This window comes from Symphalangus syndactylus, chromosome 1, assembly GCF_028878055.3.
Source record: "Symphalangus syndactylus isolate Jambi chromosome 1, NHGRI_mSymSyn1-v2.1_pri, whole genome shotgun sequence".
Lineage (NCBI taxonomy): Eukaryota > Metazoa > Chordata > Mammalia > Primates > Hylobatidae > Symphalangus > Symphalangus syndactylus.
This window is the reverse complement of record NC_072423.2, coordinates 72,181,797-72,200,302: the sequence shown is the minus strand read 5'-3', so window position 1 is coordinate 72,200,302 and position 18,506 is coordinate 72,181,797. Positions and strand designations below refer to the sequence as shown.

At 37.2% G+C, this 18,506-nt stretch overlaps 1 protein-coding gene across 18 annotated transcripts in view; it reads left to right on the top strand.

The window, feature by feature from the left end:
* L3MBTL4 (L3MBTL histone methyl-lysine binding protein 4) overlaps window positions 1-18,506 on the top strand; it is a 474,605-nt gene that overhangs the window by 170,987 nt on the left and 285,112 nt on the right. For all 18 annotated transcript variants that reach the window (XM_063620329.1, XM_055237865.2, XM_055237861.2 and 15 more), the window contains 5 exons: window positions 6,729-6,833; window positions 7,895-8,030; window positions 9,875-9,966; window positions 11,452-11,606; window positions 12,971-13,047. In XM_063620329.1, the coding sequence (XP_063476399.1) occupies window positions 6,729-6,833; window positions 7,895-8,030; window positions 9,875-9,966; window positions 11,452-11,606; window positions 12,971-13,047 (565 nt within the window). The remainder of the gene's footprint in view (window positions 1-6,728; window positions 6,834-7,894; window positions 8,031-9,874; window positions 9,967-11,451; window positions 11,607-12,970; window positions 13,048-18,506) is intronic.

The following is an 18,506-nucleotide window of genomic DNA, read 5'->3' as shown; positions in this document are numbered from 1 at the left end:
AGTTTCTATGGCTTCTTAAGTTTCCTCTCAGCATTAGTAATATTCTCTCCCTGTGATCTACCTTCTTCTTTGCATTTTGTCAGCGTTGTGTGCATGTGTATTTGTATATGTGTATGGCACTTTTGAAGTTAACTGAGAAATTTCAAAGCAGTGAACAGGAGGTAGTCACACAAAACTTGTTAAATACAATCTGCTGGAAAACATAGTAGATGTGAGAATAAGGCTGGGAGAGTTAAACACACACATGACATTTATTTTTGTAGAAATAAAATATTCCTGAGAAATCATTCATTCTTGCCATTTCATTTTGGGGTTTGTCATCTTTTAAGTTTTTCCTTAGAAGCTTCTAAAATGATCTCAGAATGCAAGAAAAATTTAACGATATTTTACAAGCCAATTCATAGGTTTTAAAATTATTTCATGCTTACATAAAAAAGGCTTGCATCCAAGTATAGAAGAAGGTTGAATGAGCTGTGTACCTATACACAGTGGAGTACAATGCAGCTGTGAAAAAGAGTGTGCGTAATAGTTGGGAACAGACATGGAGTGGTTTCCAAGAGACATTAGTAATGCAAAAAGCCACATGCAAAAGAGCATGTGTAGTATACTGCCTTTTGTGTGAGAAAGAAGGAGAAATAAGAAAAACCTACATATAACTGCTTATCTTTACAAAAAGAAGCTTCAGAAGCATAAACCAGAAAACAGTGAAGTTAGTGACCTCTGCAAGGTGATGTGAGGAAATGCGGTGGATAGAATATGGGAGGAAGAGAGTAACTTTTGCTAATTTTAACTTTTGGAAGCATGTTAATATTCTACATATTTAAAAAATCATTAAGAACTGAAAGCAAATTGAACAAATTTGAACTCAGTTGTATTTCAAATGGATATTGTAACTTTACTGAAGAGAGAACAAATAGGAACCCAAGTAGTTCATGAACGCAGTTTTTAACTATATACTCCATCTAGGATGACACAGGAGGGAGGGAAGATTGCAAAGAAATCTTGAACTTTTAAAATAGGTTTTCTTATTATGACAGTATGGGTAAAACAGTTCTGAAGTGGTAAGAGACCCTGTAGGATTTGGTAAATAAGTAAATGTGTCAACTTTGTTCAAGGAGAAACACAAAGTGGATGCAGGAGGGCAGAACAAACCTTTTGGGGAGGGATTAGACTTAGACATATCTGTTTGAACTTATGATTTATAAAATATATATGTATGTTTGTGTGGTATACATGTGTACATGTTTATGTATGAATGTATGTATATGTGCATTTTGTATGTAACTACTGAAGAAATGGGACAACACTGTGATTGAATGATCAAAACTACCATCACCAGTGAGGGACAGAGAGGCATCATGTGCCTCTGGATGTGATACCCTGAGAAGGACACAACACATCCATGAAGTATTCTGGCAAAAAAATGTACCACCTGAATCAAATCTTGAGGAAGCATCAGACAGACCCAAAATGAGGAATGTTCTAGTCAAAAAATCAGAGGAAGGGCCTGTAATCCCAGAACTTTGGGAGGCCAAGGTGGGTGGATCACCTGAGGACAGGAGTTCTAGACCAGCCTGGCCAACATGGTGAGACCCTGTCTCTACTGAAAAAATACAAAAAAAAAAAAATTAGCCGGGCATGGTGGCACACGCCTGTAATCCCAGCTACTCGGGATGCTGAGGCAGGAGAATCGCCTGAACCTGGGAGCTAGAGGTTGCAGTGAGCTGAGATGGCACCATTGCGCTCCAGCCTGGGTGACAGAGCGAGACTCCATCTAAAAAAAAAAAAAAAATCAGAGGAGGGGAAAGTCTGCATTCTTAAAAACATGTCTGTGCTATGCAAGACAATGACATGGTGTGGGAAAAGTTTCTGATTAAGGAAGACTGAAGAGCCTCGTCAACTCATAACATCCGACCCTAGACTGGCTCCTGCTTTGCAGGCGGTGTGTGGGGGTGAATGTTGGAAAGCATATTGTTGGATAAATGGACAAAATTGGAATATGAATGGAAGATTAGAAAAAGTATTGTATAAATGTTAAATTTACAGAAGTTAATAACTGAGTTATGGTTTTGTAAGAGAATGTTCTATTCTTAGGGAAAATACACTACTCTTAGGGAAAATTATTTTGGGGTAAAGGGCCTTCAAAATGTTCAGAAAAAAATTTATGTCCATATGTTTCTCTAGCTATGTATATGCTCACAGAGACATATGAGAGATAGAGTAAGTACAAACGGTAAAGCAAAGCAGGTGAAATGTAACAATGAGTGAATCTAGGCAAAGGCTGTCTGTGCATGTGCTCTCTACACTGTCTTGTTGTTGCAACTTTTAAATTTCTCAGTGGAATAATTTTTTTTTTTTTTTTTTTTAGATGGAGTCTCACTCTGTTGTCCAGGCTGGAGTACAGTGGCCCAGTCTTGGCTCACTGCAACCTCCGTCTCTTGGGTTCAAGTGATTCTCCTGCCTCACCTCCAGAGTAGCTGGGATTACAGGCACGCATCATCACACCTGGCTAATTCTTGTATTTTTAGTAGAGATGGGGTATTGCCATGTTGGCCAGGCTGGTCTCAAACTCCTGACCTCAGGTGATCCACCTGCTTTGGCCTCCCAAAGTACTAGGATTACCGGCGTGAGCCACTGTGCCCGGCCCCTGGAATAATTTTTAAAAAGAATAAATTTTAACCCCCAAATAGGCATTCAGATGTTAAGTAATATTAAATAATAATATAATTAGTGATTAAATGCAGCTCTAGATCTAATAGATCTAGGTTCTAGTCATCATTTTCCACTAGTATATGATTATTTGCAGTTAACAATAAACTGACTAGTAATGCTGAATCTGTTCAAAACTGTATGCTTAAAGAAAATAATGATGAAACAATGGGGTTTTCTAGATATACAATCATGTCACCTGCAAACAGGGACAATTTGACTTCCTCTTTTCCTAATTGAATACCCTTTATTTCCTACTCCTGCCTGATTGCCCTGGCCAGAACTTTGTCTCAGCCCAAAATCTCCTTAAGCTGATAAACAACTTCAGCAAAGTCTCAGGATACAAAATCAATGTACAAAAATCACAAGCATTCTTGTACACCAATCACAGACAAACAGAGAGCCAAATCATGAGTCAACTCCCATTCACAATTGCTTCAAAGAGAATAAAATACCTAGGAATCCAACTTACACGGGATGTGAAGGACCTCTTCAAGGAGAACTACAAACCACTGCTCAATGAAATAAAAGAGGATACAAACAAATGGAAGAACATTCCATGCTCATGGTTTGGAAGAATCAGTACCGTGAAAATGGCCATACTGCCCAAGGTAATTTATAGATTCAATGCCATCCCCATCAAGCTACCAATGACTTTCTTCACAGAATTGGAAAAAACTACTTTAAAGTTCATATGGAACCAAAAAAGAGCCTGCATTGCCAAGTCAATCCTAAGCCAAAAGAACAAAGCTGGAGGCATCACGCTACCTGACTTCAAACTATACTACAAGGCTACATAACCAAAACAGCATGGTACTGGTACCACAACAGAGACATAGATCAATGGAACAGAACAGAGCCCTCAGAAATAATGCTGCATATCTACAACTATCTGATCTTTGACAAACCTGACAAAAACAAGAAATGGGGAAAGGATTCCCTATTTAGTAAATGGCGCTGGGAAAACTGGCTAGCCATATGTAGAAAGCTGAAACTGGATCCCTTCCTTACACCTTATACAAAAATTAATTCAAGATGGATTAAAGACTTACATGTTAGACCTAAAACCATAAAAACCCTAGAAGAAAGCCTAGGCAATACCATTCAGGACATAGGCGTGGGCAAGGACTTCATGTCTGAAACACCAAAAGCAATGGCAACAAAAGCCAAAAGTGACAAATGGGATCTAATTAAACTAAAGAGCTTCTGCACAGCAAAAGAAACTACCATCAGAGTGAACAGGCAACCTACAGAATGGGAGAAAATTTCTGCAACCTACTCATCTGACAAAGGGCTAATATCCAGAATCTACAGTGAACTCAAACAAATTTACAAGAAAAAAACAAACAATCCCATCAAAAAGTGGGCAAAGGACATGAACAGACACTTCTCAAAAGAAGACATTTATGCAGCCAAAAAACACATGAAAAAATGCTCATCATCACTGGCCATCAGAGAAACGCAAATCAAAACCACAATGAGATACCATCTCACACCAGTTAGAATGGCCATCATTAAAAAGTCAGGAAACAACAGGTGCTGGAGAGGATGTGGAGAAATAGGAACACTTTGACGCTGTTGGTGGGACTGTAAACTAGTTCAACCATGGTGGAAGTCAGTGTGGCGATTCCTCAGGGATCTAGAACTAGAAATACCATTTGACCCAGCCATCCCGTTACTGGGTATATACCCAAAGGACTATAAATCATGCTGCTGTAAAGACACATGCACACGTATGTTTATTGCGGCACTATTCACAATAGCAACGAGTTGGAACCAACCCAAATGTCCAACAACAATAGACTGGATTAAGAAAATGTGGCACATATACACTATGGAATACTATGCAGCCATAAAAAATGATGAGTTCGTGTCCTTTGTAGGGACATGGATGAAACTGGAAAACATCATTCTCAGTAAACTATCGCAAGGACAAAAAACCAAACACCGCATGTTCTCACTCATAGGTGGGAATTGAACAATGAGAACTCATGGACACAGGAAGGGGAACATCACACTCTGGGGACTGTTGTGGGGTGGGGGGAGGGGGGAAGGGACAGCATTAGGAGATACACCTAATGCTAAATGATGAGTTAACGGGTGCAGCAAACCAACACGGCAGCAAACCAACATGTAACAAACCTGCACATTGTGCACATGTACCCTAAAACCTGAAGTATAATAATAATAATAAAAAAAGAAAATAATGATGAATTGGAGCAAATTATGGAGTCTGCTGTGAAAATGTTACAGTAAAAATAGCAATAAACATTCAAAAGTATCTAGAAATAAGTATAACAAAGTATTTTGGCAGTTTTATGTGAAAATTCTAAAACATTTTTGACAGATAGAAATGATTAGATCAACTGGGAGAGAAAACAAGTTTCTGAATTTAAAAAACTTAATATGGAAATGATTGCTTTCTAAATAGAAAGACTCATTATAAGCAAATAAAACTGTGTGATATAGGCAAATAAGTCAATGAAACATAAGAGAGGGGTCAGAAATAAGACCTACAAGTATGTAGAAACCAGATATGACAGAGCTGACTTTGCCGATCAATTCAAGTATGGACTATTCAAAACGCTTTTCTTGAATGATTTGTTTTCCATGTGAAAAAAGTAGGCCTCTACCTGAAACCATAGAAAACTCAATTTCAGTTGTACTACAAATTTAAATATGAAGAAAGAAACTTCAACAGTTCTTAAAAAATACTAGGGACAGGTGCAGTGGCTCACACCTATAATCCTAGCACTTTGGGAGGCTCAGGAGGGTGGATCATTTGAGGTCAGGAGTTCAAGACCAGCCTGGCCAACATGGTGAAACCCCGTCACTACTAAAAATACAAAAATTAGCCAGGCCGTAGTGGTGCGCACTTGTAATCCCAGCTACTTGGGAGGCTGAGGCAGGAGAATTGCTTGAACCTGGGAGGCGGAGGTTGCAGTGAGCTTAGATCATGTCACTGCACTCCAGTCTGGGTGACAGAGTGAGACCTTGTCTCAGAAAAAAAAAAAAAAAAAGGAAAATACCTATGTAGCTTCAGAGTTAAGAAGGATTTCATAGGCTGGGTATGTAGAATGTATAGAAAATAACTGATATATTTTACTACATTAAAATTATAAGTTTATCTGCAACAAAGTCACTGTAAACACAGTAAGAGCCAAGTCACAGACTGAGAGTAGGTAATCCATTACATAAAGTGATGTTATCCAGGGTACAGGAAGGAAAAATGGGCAAAAGGAATAAATGGGAAGTTCATAGGACACACAACTTCATGGAGGTACTATTTCAAAGCATATTAACATAATGAAACCATCCTTGAGCACTAACTACATATAAGAACAGTCTTCCATTTTTAGCCACATCACTGAGCTTCTAAACTATACAGTTAATTCTTTCAAAAAATTCTTATTTGGGCTGGGCATGGTGGCCTGTAATCCTAGCACTTTGGGAGGCCAACGTGGGTAGATCACGAGGTCAGGAGTTCAAGACCAGCCTAGCCAAGATGGTGAAATCCCGTCTCTACTAAAACTGCCAAAATTAGCCGGGCACAGTATGTAATCCCAGCTGTTAGGGAGGCTGAGGCAGGAGAATCACTTGAACCCGGGAGGTGGAGGTTGCAGTGAGCCAAGATCATGCCAATACACTCCAGCAAGAGTCCATCTCAAAAAAAAAATCTTATTTGATTTATGTTTTTGACAAATTATAATCATATATAATCCTGAGGTAGACAGTGATGTTATGCTGTATGTACACAGGGTGGAATGATTGAATCAAGCATACTCACACATCCATCACCTTAAATACTTACCATTTATTCCTCCTTTCTAACTGCCACTTTGTACCCTTTGACCAGCATCTCCCCATTCCCTCAACTTCCAGCCTCTGGTAGACACCATTCTACTCTCTGTTTCTACAGTTCAGTTGTTTTAGACTTCACCTAGAAGTAACACCAAATATTTTAATATAAAACTGTGACGAAATCTCAGTGGCTGATGTTATGTCATGAAATTTTGTAGGATCAGTCCTTTCCAGAGCATGAAAATGGTTTTCAGATTGGAATGAGATTAGAAGGCATTGATCCCCGACATCCATCGGTATTCTGTGTGCTTTCTGTAGCGGAGGTAAGAGGTGGTGTTACTGTCTTGGGCTAATTGCCTAGTGACAGAAAGATAATTTTCTAGAAAATAACAAATTTGTTTGATATTTATTATGTACAAGTTCCAGTGCATTATGGATTTATTTTAGTCAGTGATGGGTGAAACTATGTTTCTTAGTGAATTTTTTTCCTTCTTTGAAGATGAATTTTCTAATAAGTCCTTCATCAACTAGCATTTATTCTTGACTTAATTGGTAAATAATTTTCACTTGAGGTTCATAACAATCTGTGAATCCCAGTGTTTTTTTTTAACCTATTAACAGAGACATACTTATTCACATTTTAGCTGAACTAATGAGAAATGTGTATGAATAATATTAATGCATATGAATTATATATTTATATAAATACATTCACTTTATGAAAATCATTTAGAGTGGAGAGCTCTTGATGAATGGCTTATAAAATGTAATACTTACTAAACATATTATTAAATCAATAAAAGATCTTTATATTTCTGATAGCATTGAACATAAGTCACATTTATTTACTTTACTGATTGATTATAGCTATTAAATTTGTACCACATGTCTAGAGGATGTATTTCTCAGACCATTTTATTATTCTCTTTATTGAGTGTGCTGGATACATATGTTAGAGTTGAAACAAAGCCATGCCTATTTTAGTTTTGCTTTGTACTTTAGCTTACACTGTGTTGGAATATGAATCCAGGCCAGAGGGCAGAAGATAGGGTTGCTGAAGGGAATATTTGACAGGTATTGAATTAATAAATAAACCAGTTAATTAATGAATACATAAACTGACCCTCAGAGTCCTAGATTGGGTACAAGGGTCACTGCTTTTGCAGAATGCACTATATACCTGTAAGACAGGGTCTAATTTCATTACCATTTTGTCTTAATCAGAGGTCATCCATAAATTTGTTCTTTAATGGAAACATTTGGATAGAAGGGTTGGCTCTTATATGTTGATAGTATGGACAAAATATATGAATATTTTGTGAATTTTGTGTCTACTCCAAATATATGACACTTAACGAATGATGGTAAACTTTCTATCTTGCAGGTTTGTGGTTACCGTCTAAGACTTCATTTTGATGGTTATTTAAGTTGCTATGATTTTTGGACCAATGCTGGTTCCCCTGACATTCATCCAATAGGGTGGTGTGAAAAGACCAAACATGAATTGCACATCCCTAAGGGTAAGCCAGGATACATTTACCAACTGGAAAGTGAATCAATTGGTATTTCACTTATATTTTAACAATATTTTATGAAATTCTAACAAGAGATCCTGGTGTGGATTGATTTCCAAAATGAAATTGTGTTCCATAAAGAGTAGTAAGACTATAATGGTACCATTTTTAGAAGTAAATATCTTTAAAGAAAAGCATAAATGACTATTTAGGTCAAATATTCTGATAATGTACAGAGGGCAGAAATAAAATATGAAAGCATTTTATTTCATTTTAGATAAAGTTTATTAAACCTTATAAGGAGTGCAGACTAATATTTAAATCATGGTTGAAATGAAATATCTAATCAACGATACTGCAAGGTGAGGAAACTTGATTCACTGCAAATAATTTGTTTCAGACTTAGGAATCATGGAAAACAAACAACCATGAAAAAAATCACTATTTTCTTTTGATGGGAATGAAAAATATCATTGTTTTGTTATGTGCTAGAGGAATCTGGGCCAGGCAGATGTGACCAAAACCTTTTCAATTTGCTGTGTGCAAGTTTGGTGGGGATGTGGTCAAGGATGATGCTGATGGGCTCATATCTTTGCACAGCAAACTTCTGTACACTGTCTCTGGCTTGGATGTCAGACTGTTCAATGACTGTGGCAACTTCTGGAGTCAGTATACAGTCCTTTATTCCTAGTTATCCACTCAGGGTGTCCCTTGGGATCCTCCCCTGAGGCTGATGGCAGAGTCCCTTGAGGTTGCTGGTTTCGAGGAAGCTGGTGACAGGCTACAGGCTCGTTCATTCAGTAGGTATTTATGGAGTCCTTACCACGTGAGGCACTGAGGGCCAACAGCAAGTAAAGCAATGTCTCTATCTCTACGGGGCTTCATTTCAGAGGAGAAGGATAATGGCGGTGGTTGCAGGGACACTCTTTCAGACAGCATGGGGGAGAAAGGCCTCTCTGTGGGCATAATGTTCCAAAGAGACGTCGGTGAAATGAGTGAGGAAGCAGTGTGGTGTCTGGGTAAGCCATCCAAGAGAATAACAGGAGCAGGCGCCCGGGGTAGGAGTGTGCTTTGCGAGGATGAGTCATCTCAGGGAGACAGCAGAGAAGCGCCCAGGTGGGAAGGTCGGGGACGAAGAGGGTGGTGTTCCCAGGCCTGGAAGGCTGTGCAGGGAGTTTGACTCTTGTTTCAAGGCTGGTGCTCAGAACCATGTTTTGGGCCTGTACTGTTTGGCCAGCACTGTGTGAGAGCCACGCTAAGGCATGCGAATGGGAGGATGGAGCAGTTTTTAATGGGAGACTAGTAAAGATGTGGCGCAGAAAGCTGGAGCTGTCGAGTGGGCTTTGGATTGAGAAGGCGTTTCTGTGCCTGGCAGCCTGGATGGCTGCACCCTCAGGACCTCTGATGGTCACTGTGACGTCGCTTCCTCAGGAATGGGGACAGGTACGGGAACTCTGGTCTCATCCCTTTGCCCATTCAGGAAAGCCTTAATGGGCGATGAGACTCCCATCAAGCCACCAGAGTACTGACTCTGTATCAGAGCATATGAAATTGTATCGGGAATGATGCGCGTAATGGGGAAGCACCATCATCAGTTTTGAACATAATACATTTTAAAAAGGTGAAACAATTTGGAGATTTTAATTAAAATCTTTTGTGGGTGCTAAGGACATTGAATTTATGGCAGGACACTAATAATAATAATATGAGGTTGGTGCAAAAGTAATTGTGTTTTTTTTTCCATTAAAAGTAATGGCAAAAACCGCAATGACTTTTGCACCAATCTAATATATTTAATATGCATGTGATTACATCTTTTGGGTATTTTGAGTAATCTGTGCTTTTTTTAGGTTATAGAAAAGATAAATTTGTTTGGATGGATTACTTGAAGGCCTGCAAATTGCAAAATGCTCCAAAGAAATTATTCAGAAACAGAAGTCCTGTAAGTATTTTCTTTCTCAGCATAAATCAAATTTCTCCCATGCTTAAATTTCTTAAAATTCACTACATATTGTTTTATTTTAATCCTTTAAGAAGTTATGGAAACTCTTAACTTCTTATGACTTTTCTCACCTAATTCGTCAGTTTCTTATGGGCATATCTTGGTTTTCTTCCTTTAAAAATATAATTAAATACTTCAATTAGATGGGAAAAAGTTGGGAAGAGTTAAAAACTTTATATTTCAAGGCTACTAAAATTAAAAGTGTCTTTAAAAAATGTTTTCCCTTACAGTGAGTTAATCCTTTAATCTTGGTTTCGGTGTTTTGAAACCAGCAGATACTCTAAGTAGGCTTTGAATGTACCCAGCCTAGATATATTTAAGTGTAATGAAAATGAGGGTAACATTTTGTACTAGTTGAAGGGGTGTTCTGAGGATCTGGATAGATCACACTTCTTATGCCATCTGTATCCCCAGAAATCTAGTGAACCTTCAGTAGAGGAGAATAAGTCGCAACCCCAGAAGTCGGCTCTGCTACCGGCAGACGGTGTCACTGTGCAGGCCACTCACTGAATTTCTCCAGACATCACTTCTGTGATCTTGAAAGCAGTGTTATACAATCGTTAAATATGTTTCATAGATTTGTATCAAGAAAAGGAGCTATTAAAACATGAAATTGCTGTAAAAATAGAATGTGCTGAAGGAGAATAAAAATCAGGGTTTGATAAAAAAGAAGTAGAGAAAAACACCCTTTTTTAGTCCCCGGATACTGTGTGTACTCCCTAAATCTCAGGATTGGCTAATTATAGATATATGAAGGGTGGGTTTGTAATTGTTATGTTATTGTAAATCATAGTTCATAGTATTTTTATACTAAGAAAAGCACAGATAGTAAAAAAGCACTCACATTTTAAAATTATAAATTTAAATTATATGTTAAATATATTAAATTATATATATAAATTCACATTTTAAATTATAATTTTATTTAAGCATGTAGTTCTTAAATATTGAAAAAGCCACTTATTTTCAGATTGAGTAATCAAATTAAAAGGATACTTTGGTGCTAATTAGAGCATATCTTCACCACTTTTTCAAATAGTGGCATTTGGAAACTTCAAAAGCCTATGGGAAGCAGAGGAGGTTATTTGATACTGTTGTGTTCAGTAAACATCATATTTTAAAATTAATACAAATTATTCTAAGGAACAAAGAGGGAAATAGGAAGATGATAAGGGAAAGAAAACCTCCCTGCACAACAAAAGACAAAAGCACAAAGGAAAGCTAGTTTCCTGGGCCTTTGTTATGAATATAAACTATGTGACAGTTGCCGGATATTTTTACAGGCATTTGCTGGCTTTGTGCAGAGGCTAAGTGCTGACACCTGTAGACTTTGCTGATGCTAAACATAGAAGTTTTGACAGTGGCTCAGTCCTATTTGGTGTCCTGTTTCTTTTTGTGCTTCTTCCCCTGCTGGTGCTGCATTAGAATGGGCCAATGCCTAAAGAATTTCAGGTTGGAATGAAGCTGGAGGCTGTGGACAGGAAGAACCCTTCCTTGGTGTGTGTGGCGACCATAGCAGATATTGTTGAAGATCGCTTGCTAGTGCATTTTGACAATTGGGATGATAGTTACGATTACTGGTGAGATATGAGTGTGTTTTATTTTTGAGTATTCATGTTTGATGTTGATAATTTGTTTTCATTCTGGCACTGTTGCTGTTTTTGCTGTTCTAATAGTGATGAGCATCAGGAATTTGGTGGTTGACTGTTCATTACCTTCTCTTCCATGTGAAGTACTGAATTAAAGAGCCCTAGAAACTTCTCCATCTGTAGAGGTTACCCAGTGAAGCCTCATCTGAAATAATATAACCTGTTCAGGACACTTTGCTGTATTTTGTCTAATTTGTGAGGAAAGCATTTCTGTGAAGAGGAAGCTAAAAACTTCCAGCATTTTTTTTTTTTTTTGTCTAAAAAATGTTAAATGTATCTTGTCACATTTTTAAAAGGAAAGATTCTGGGACAATGGGAGTGAATTCTTCGAAAGCCTGTGGGGAGCAGAGAAAATGTATGCTACCATGCCATTAAAATAACATGACGTGAGTTGAAAGGGTTTTTTTGTTTTTGTTTTTGGATTAAAAACCTGAAATATGCAAGAGGTCATGGCAAAAATAATTTTTATAGCATTTCTCCACATATGTTCTGAGTAATCACCACGTCCCTGCCTGAGGCAGTGGTTCTTTATGTGCCTGATGGGCCCTGTCTTCTCCTTTGAACTCAGAGGCAAAGCAGAGAGGTATTGTTGTATATGTGTCTTAGGCAGAATATTCTGGGTTCTTTGAAAAGGACAGGGAGGAAAGATGTCATCTGGAGTCTGATTGGGCTGTCCTATTAATATTTTCTCTTGCTGCCAGCAAGAAGTGGTAGAAGTTTATTAAAATGCTCACTCACTTTTTTGAGAACATCACTGGCAGTTCAGGCCCTTGGCAATCCCGTTAATTTTATACTTTTTTTTTTGACATGGAGTCTCTCTCTGTTGCCCAGGCTGGAGTGCAATGGTGCAATCTTGGCTCACTGCAAGCTCCACCTCCCGGATTCATGCCATTCTTTTGCCTCAGCCCCCCGAGTAGCTGAGACTACAGCTACTGCCACCACGCCCGGCTAATTTTTTGTATTTTTAGTGGAGACGGGGTTTCACCGTATTAGCCAGGATGGTCTCGATCTCCTGACCTCATAATCCGCCTGTCTGGGCCTCCCGAAGCGCTGGGATTACAGGCATGAGCCACCGTGCCCGACCAATTTTATACTTTTAAATTTCAAGAAGCTTATGTGAAAGAGAAGTTTGGTAACAGCCTACTAATACAGTACTGAAAATTTCTTCTAATTCTCTCCAGCTATGAAGTACTGTTTTCTGTGGTATCTCTTGATATCCAGAATGATTGTTACTCTTGAATTCTTTCTCTGGCACTAAGTAAAAGGGAATGTAAAATAGAGTTCTGTTTTTGCAGGTGTGATGTTAATAGCCCTTATGTCCAGCCAGTTGGTTGGTGTCAGGAAAATGGAAGAACTCTGATAGCACCCCAAGGTGAGTGGACTGCCTCGGCTTTCTTTGAAGTCATCTCTGTGTGAGTGGCAATCCTCATTTTTATTTTGTTTATGAAGACCAGATTTTAATACATATCGTTTAATATGATAAAAACACTGTCTGAGATTCTGTTGACCACCAAGTGTCTGAAACCTGCATTTCCTTACCCAAAACGAAGACGAACTGTGTTTATAAAGATGTATTAGGTGCCGGGTGTGGTGGCTCATCCCTGTAATCCCAGAACTTTGGGAGGCCAAGGTGGGTGGATCACCTGAGGTCAGGAGTTCAAGACCAGCCTGGCCAATATGGTGAAACCCCATCTCTACTAAAAATAACAAAAATTAGCTGGGTGTGGTGGTGGGCACCTGTAATCCCAGCTACTCGGGAGGCTGAGGCAGGAGAATCGCTTGAACCTGGGAGGCGGAGGTTGCAGTGAGCCGAGATCATGTCACTGCACTCCAGCCTGGGTGACAGAATGAGACTCTGTCTCAAAAAAAAAAAAAAAAAAAAGAAGTACTAGGCAGCCATTGAAACAAAGTTGCTAAAAATTTTTATCCAACTAAATGAGTACCATTGTTGAATACTGATACTTAAAACTAGCTGTTTCTACTTACATAATTTATCTAATAACTTAATTCATTAATTGAACGATATGATTATTAAATATAATTAACTTTGGAGTTCAATGTAGAAGTACAGAAATCTAAGCAGTAAGAACTAACTTAACAATGGGTCTCAAGACTTGCCAGACTTCCTTCCCCAAACCAAATTAACGGCTTAGCTAAACATTTAAATGGGACTCTATCTAGTTAGTTATGTTTTTATTACAGAAATGTTATGAAATGTTTAGAGACTTGCTCTGTCAAATCTCTTTGTTTTTTAATTTAAAAATGAATTAGAAATACAGGCTGTATAATCTTAGTATTTTTAACACAAGTGTTCAAGCAGACAGATATTTTCTTTCAATAAAAAATGTACAGAAGAAATGTAGAGTAAGGGATGTGCCATTCTAGAATGGAGCAAATGTTGTTTTGATTCAAATGATTCATACTTTTGCTGTTTTTTTTAGTATTTTTGCCTTAAATATAGAAAAATATTAGAATTTCTCATCAAATTCTTGAATTTCATGGAGATAATTTTAAGAATTAAAAACAATAAAGAAGCCAAATCAAAATCACAAATTATTCAAAAATGCCTGTTTGGTCTAGAAAGGTTTTATGAAATATTTAACACCTTAAATTTTGATTTTGATATATAGAGAGATTTAGAGTCATTTGTTTTATTTTTCTGTAAAAGTGGCCAAAACTAACTTTAGAATAATGTTCCTTAAGATGAGATGAAATGCTTGTCAGATCTCAGAGTATGTGGTTTGAGTTGTTGTGCCTAGAGACATGGAATGCTTCTTCCCATTTTCATCTGGTGAAATAGCTTCTCCACTGCTTCCAGCTTGTTCTCACTACACTTCATGAATAGGCTCAGTGTGTAAGTCTCTTGGCGTTGTGCGAGCCTAGAAAAATTCTGCACAGCACATTTGGAATTAGAGGTCCAGGATTGTGCCATCATTAACATGCTAGTTGTGTCTACAAAAGCATTGCCTAATCTAAGGTCGTAAAGATTTATTACAAAAGACTACTATTTCCCTATTGTCACTCTTATTGAAAATCCATTGCTCATAGAGTATGAGTTTATTTCAGGACTCTCAGTTCTTTTTTGTTGGTTTGTATGTCCAATTTATACCAGTATCATGCTTTGATTACTGTAGCTTTGTAGTAAATTTCCAAATTGGAACGTATGAGTCCTCCAGCACTGTTTTTTTTTCACAATTGTTTTTGCTCTTCTCAGTCCCTTGCATTTCTATCTGAATTTTAGAATTAACTTGTGAATTTCTGCAAAAAAGCCATCTGGGGTTTTGATAGTGGTGCACTGAATCTGTAGATCAGTTGGTGGAATATTGTCATCTTCACAATATTAAGTTTCTCATCCCATGAACACAGGACTTCTTTCCATTTATCAAGTCCTTTTAAAATTTTCTTTCAATTATAATTTGTAGTTTTGAGTTTACAAGTCTAGTACTTACTTTATTAAATTTGCTACTAAGTATTTTATTCTTTTTTTATTGAGGTGAAATTCACACAACATACACTTAACCATTTTAAAGTGTGCAATTTGGTGGTATTTAATGTATTCACAATGTTATGCAAACACCAGCTGTCTCTAGTTTCAAAACTTTTTTATTCCCTGTAAAAATTTCTGTGATTATCAAGTAGACATTCCCTATATCTGTCCATACCCCTATTGCCCTGACACCTTTAATCAACTTTCTGCCTCTGTGACTGCCTATTCTTGATATATTACATGAAAGGAATCATACAATATGTGACCTTTTGTATCTAGCTTCTTTCACTTGACATTGTGTTTTCGAGGTTCATCCAAGTTGTAGCATGTCTCAGTACTTCGTTCCTTTTTATGGCTGAATAACATTCCATTGTATGTACATACCACAGTTTGTTTACCCATCAATCTGTGGATGAACATTTGGTTTATTTGTACCTTTTGGCTATTATTAGAAATGCCACTGTAAGCATTCATGTACAATTTTCTCTGTGGACATATATCTTTATTTCTTTTAAAAAATATTTATTTATTTATTTATTTATTTATTTATTTATTTATTTATTTATTATACTTTAAGTTCTATGGTACATGTGCACAATGTGCAGGTTTGTTATGTGTGTATACATGTGCCATATTGATTTGTTGCACCCATTAACTCGTCATTTACATTAGGTATGTCTCCTAACGCTATCCCTCCCCCATGCTTCCACCCCACAACAGGCCCTGGTGTGTGATGTTCCCTGCCCTGTGTCCAAGTGTTCTCATTGTTCAATTCCCACCTATGAGTGAGAACATGTGGTGTTTGGTTTTCTGTCCTTGCGATAGTTTGCTCAGAATGATGGTTTCCAGCTTCATCCATGTCCCTACAAAGGACATGATCTCATCTTTTTTATGGCTGCATAGTATTCTGTGGTGTATATGTGCCACATTTTTTTAATCCAGTCTATGACTGATGGACATTTGGGTTGGTTCCAAGTCTTTGCTATTGTGAATAGTGCCACAATAAACATATGTGTGCATGTGTCTTTACAGTAGCCTGATTTATAATCCTTTGGGTATATACCCAGTAATGGGATCATTGAGTCAAATGGTATTTCTAGTTCTAGATCAGCACATACCTAGGAGTAGAATTGCTTGGTCATATGGTTAATTCTATGTTTAACATTTTGAGGCACTGGCAAGTTGTTTTTCAAAGTACCTACACCATTTTATATTCCCACCAGCAATATATTATAAAAAGGTTCCTGTTTCTCTACATCCTTGGCAAACCTGGTTGTTTTCTGTTTTCTTGATTAAAACCATTCTGGTGGTTATGAAGTGGTATCTTATTGTGGTTCTGATTTGCATTTTCTTATTAACCAATCATGTTGAACGTCTTTTCATGTACTTGTTGGTCATTTGTATATTTTCTGGGAGAAATGTCTATACAGGGCCTTTGCCCATTTTTCAACTGGGTTATCTTTTAATTATTATTTAAATATCAAGTCCATTTATCAGTCTTTATTATATTATTTATATATTATTAATTTATTACTACTGTATATCTTTATATATTCTGAATTTTAAATCCATATCAGATAGATGATTTGCAAATGATTTCTCCCATTCTACAGGTTGTATTTTCACATTCTTAGTAATGTCAGTTGATCTACAATAGGTTTTAATTTTGATGATATTCAATTTGTTTATTTTTCTATGGCTGCTTGTGGTTTTGGTATGAAATCTGAGAACTTATTGCCAAATTTGGAGTTATGAGGATTTAGCACTATCTATCAAGAGATTCTCCCACCTCACCCTCCCAAAGTGCTGAGATTACAGATGTGAGTCACCACACCTGGCCAATAGATCTATTTTTATTTGATTTTTGGGTATGAAATGAGGAAGAGGTTAAACTTAATTCTTTTGCTTCTGGTGGTTATCCAGTTTTCCAACACCATTTGTTGAATGGTCTTTGCATCATTGTTGAAAATAAATTTAATGTGGGTGTTTAGGTTCATGTCTGGACCCTCAATCTATTTCATTGTCTCTGTGCCTATGCCTATTTTTATATCAGTATGAGATTGGTATCATTATTGTAGGTTTGCATTTTATAACTTTATTTTATAATTTTAGTTGAAGTTACATTTTATAATTTCAACTAAAACTTCAACAAAGTTCTGCAACTTTGTTCTTCAAATGTTAAGACTTTGTTATGAGAGTTTCTATCTAATATCTTTTTGTCATTTTATAGCTTCAACTAAAATTCCAGCAGCTTGCTTCTCCTGAAGGAAGACAAGGTTCTGGCATATGTTTAAGCCTTCTCTAGAAAGATACTGAAGAGAGTAGCTAACACCTGGAATTTGGAATTAAATTTATATCAGTGAAAAGCATCTTTATATTTTATCATTTACATGTTTTAAAAACTCTCTCTCTCTCTCCGTCTGAAGAAGCTCTTCTATCTGGAATCTGTGAAACTTAGAGTATACACCAGGGGCAGCTCTACAGATCGGCACATGCTGTTCTACTTTCAAGCACTTTAATTGCTCTCAGAAGTGCGATTACACACACATGCACACACACACACATGCTATAGCAAACATAGCAAACACTTTTTTCTGACAACAGTTGGAAACAAATCATTGAAATGAACAGTATTTGATCTTGTTATGTTTTACTATAATTAAACACACTCTCTGTCTCTCTCCACACACACACACACACACACACACACACACACACACACACACACACAATCAAGCAGCCCTAGCTCTAGCCTTGTCTTAGGAAAGAGAATATCTGAAGATCGTATTAGTTGGTTTTCCTTTCTAAATCTGATGTTTAAACTCCTACCTGTGAACCACCTGAGTACACAGCATTCCATTTTCCTGTCTCAGGGCCCCTTCTACTATCTCTGGCTCCAAGTATTTCCCTCTTACCCAGTTAGTAGAGGCCTAACATCTTTGGTGCACTCATGTTTTCACACAATTCTAGAGGACATCATGATCATTACTCATCACAAGCTTTAAGAAATTTTGTTTACTGCTGGGCTTTAATCATCTTCACCAAATTTTACTTACAGTTCCCTTGAATATATTTTTGTTACACTCCACTATCTTGCTCATACCTTGATTAAATGGCTGACCTATTAAATTTTCATTTTAAATATCATCTAGCAAATGGGAAGTTACCTGGGGTTCAATGAAGGCCTCTGTGAAGGGTGAATCCCCTTGCAATATCATAAGAAGAAACCCTTTTATGACACACTGGAGTCTGTCTTAAAGACAAATAGCCTTCTGTGGATGAATATGTTAAATAACAAAACCTTTCTGCTTATCGTTCCTCCTGTTTTTCGTTCTCATTTTTCT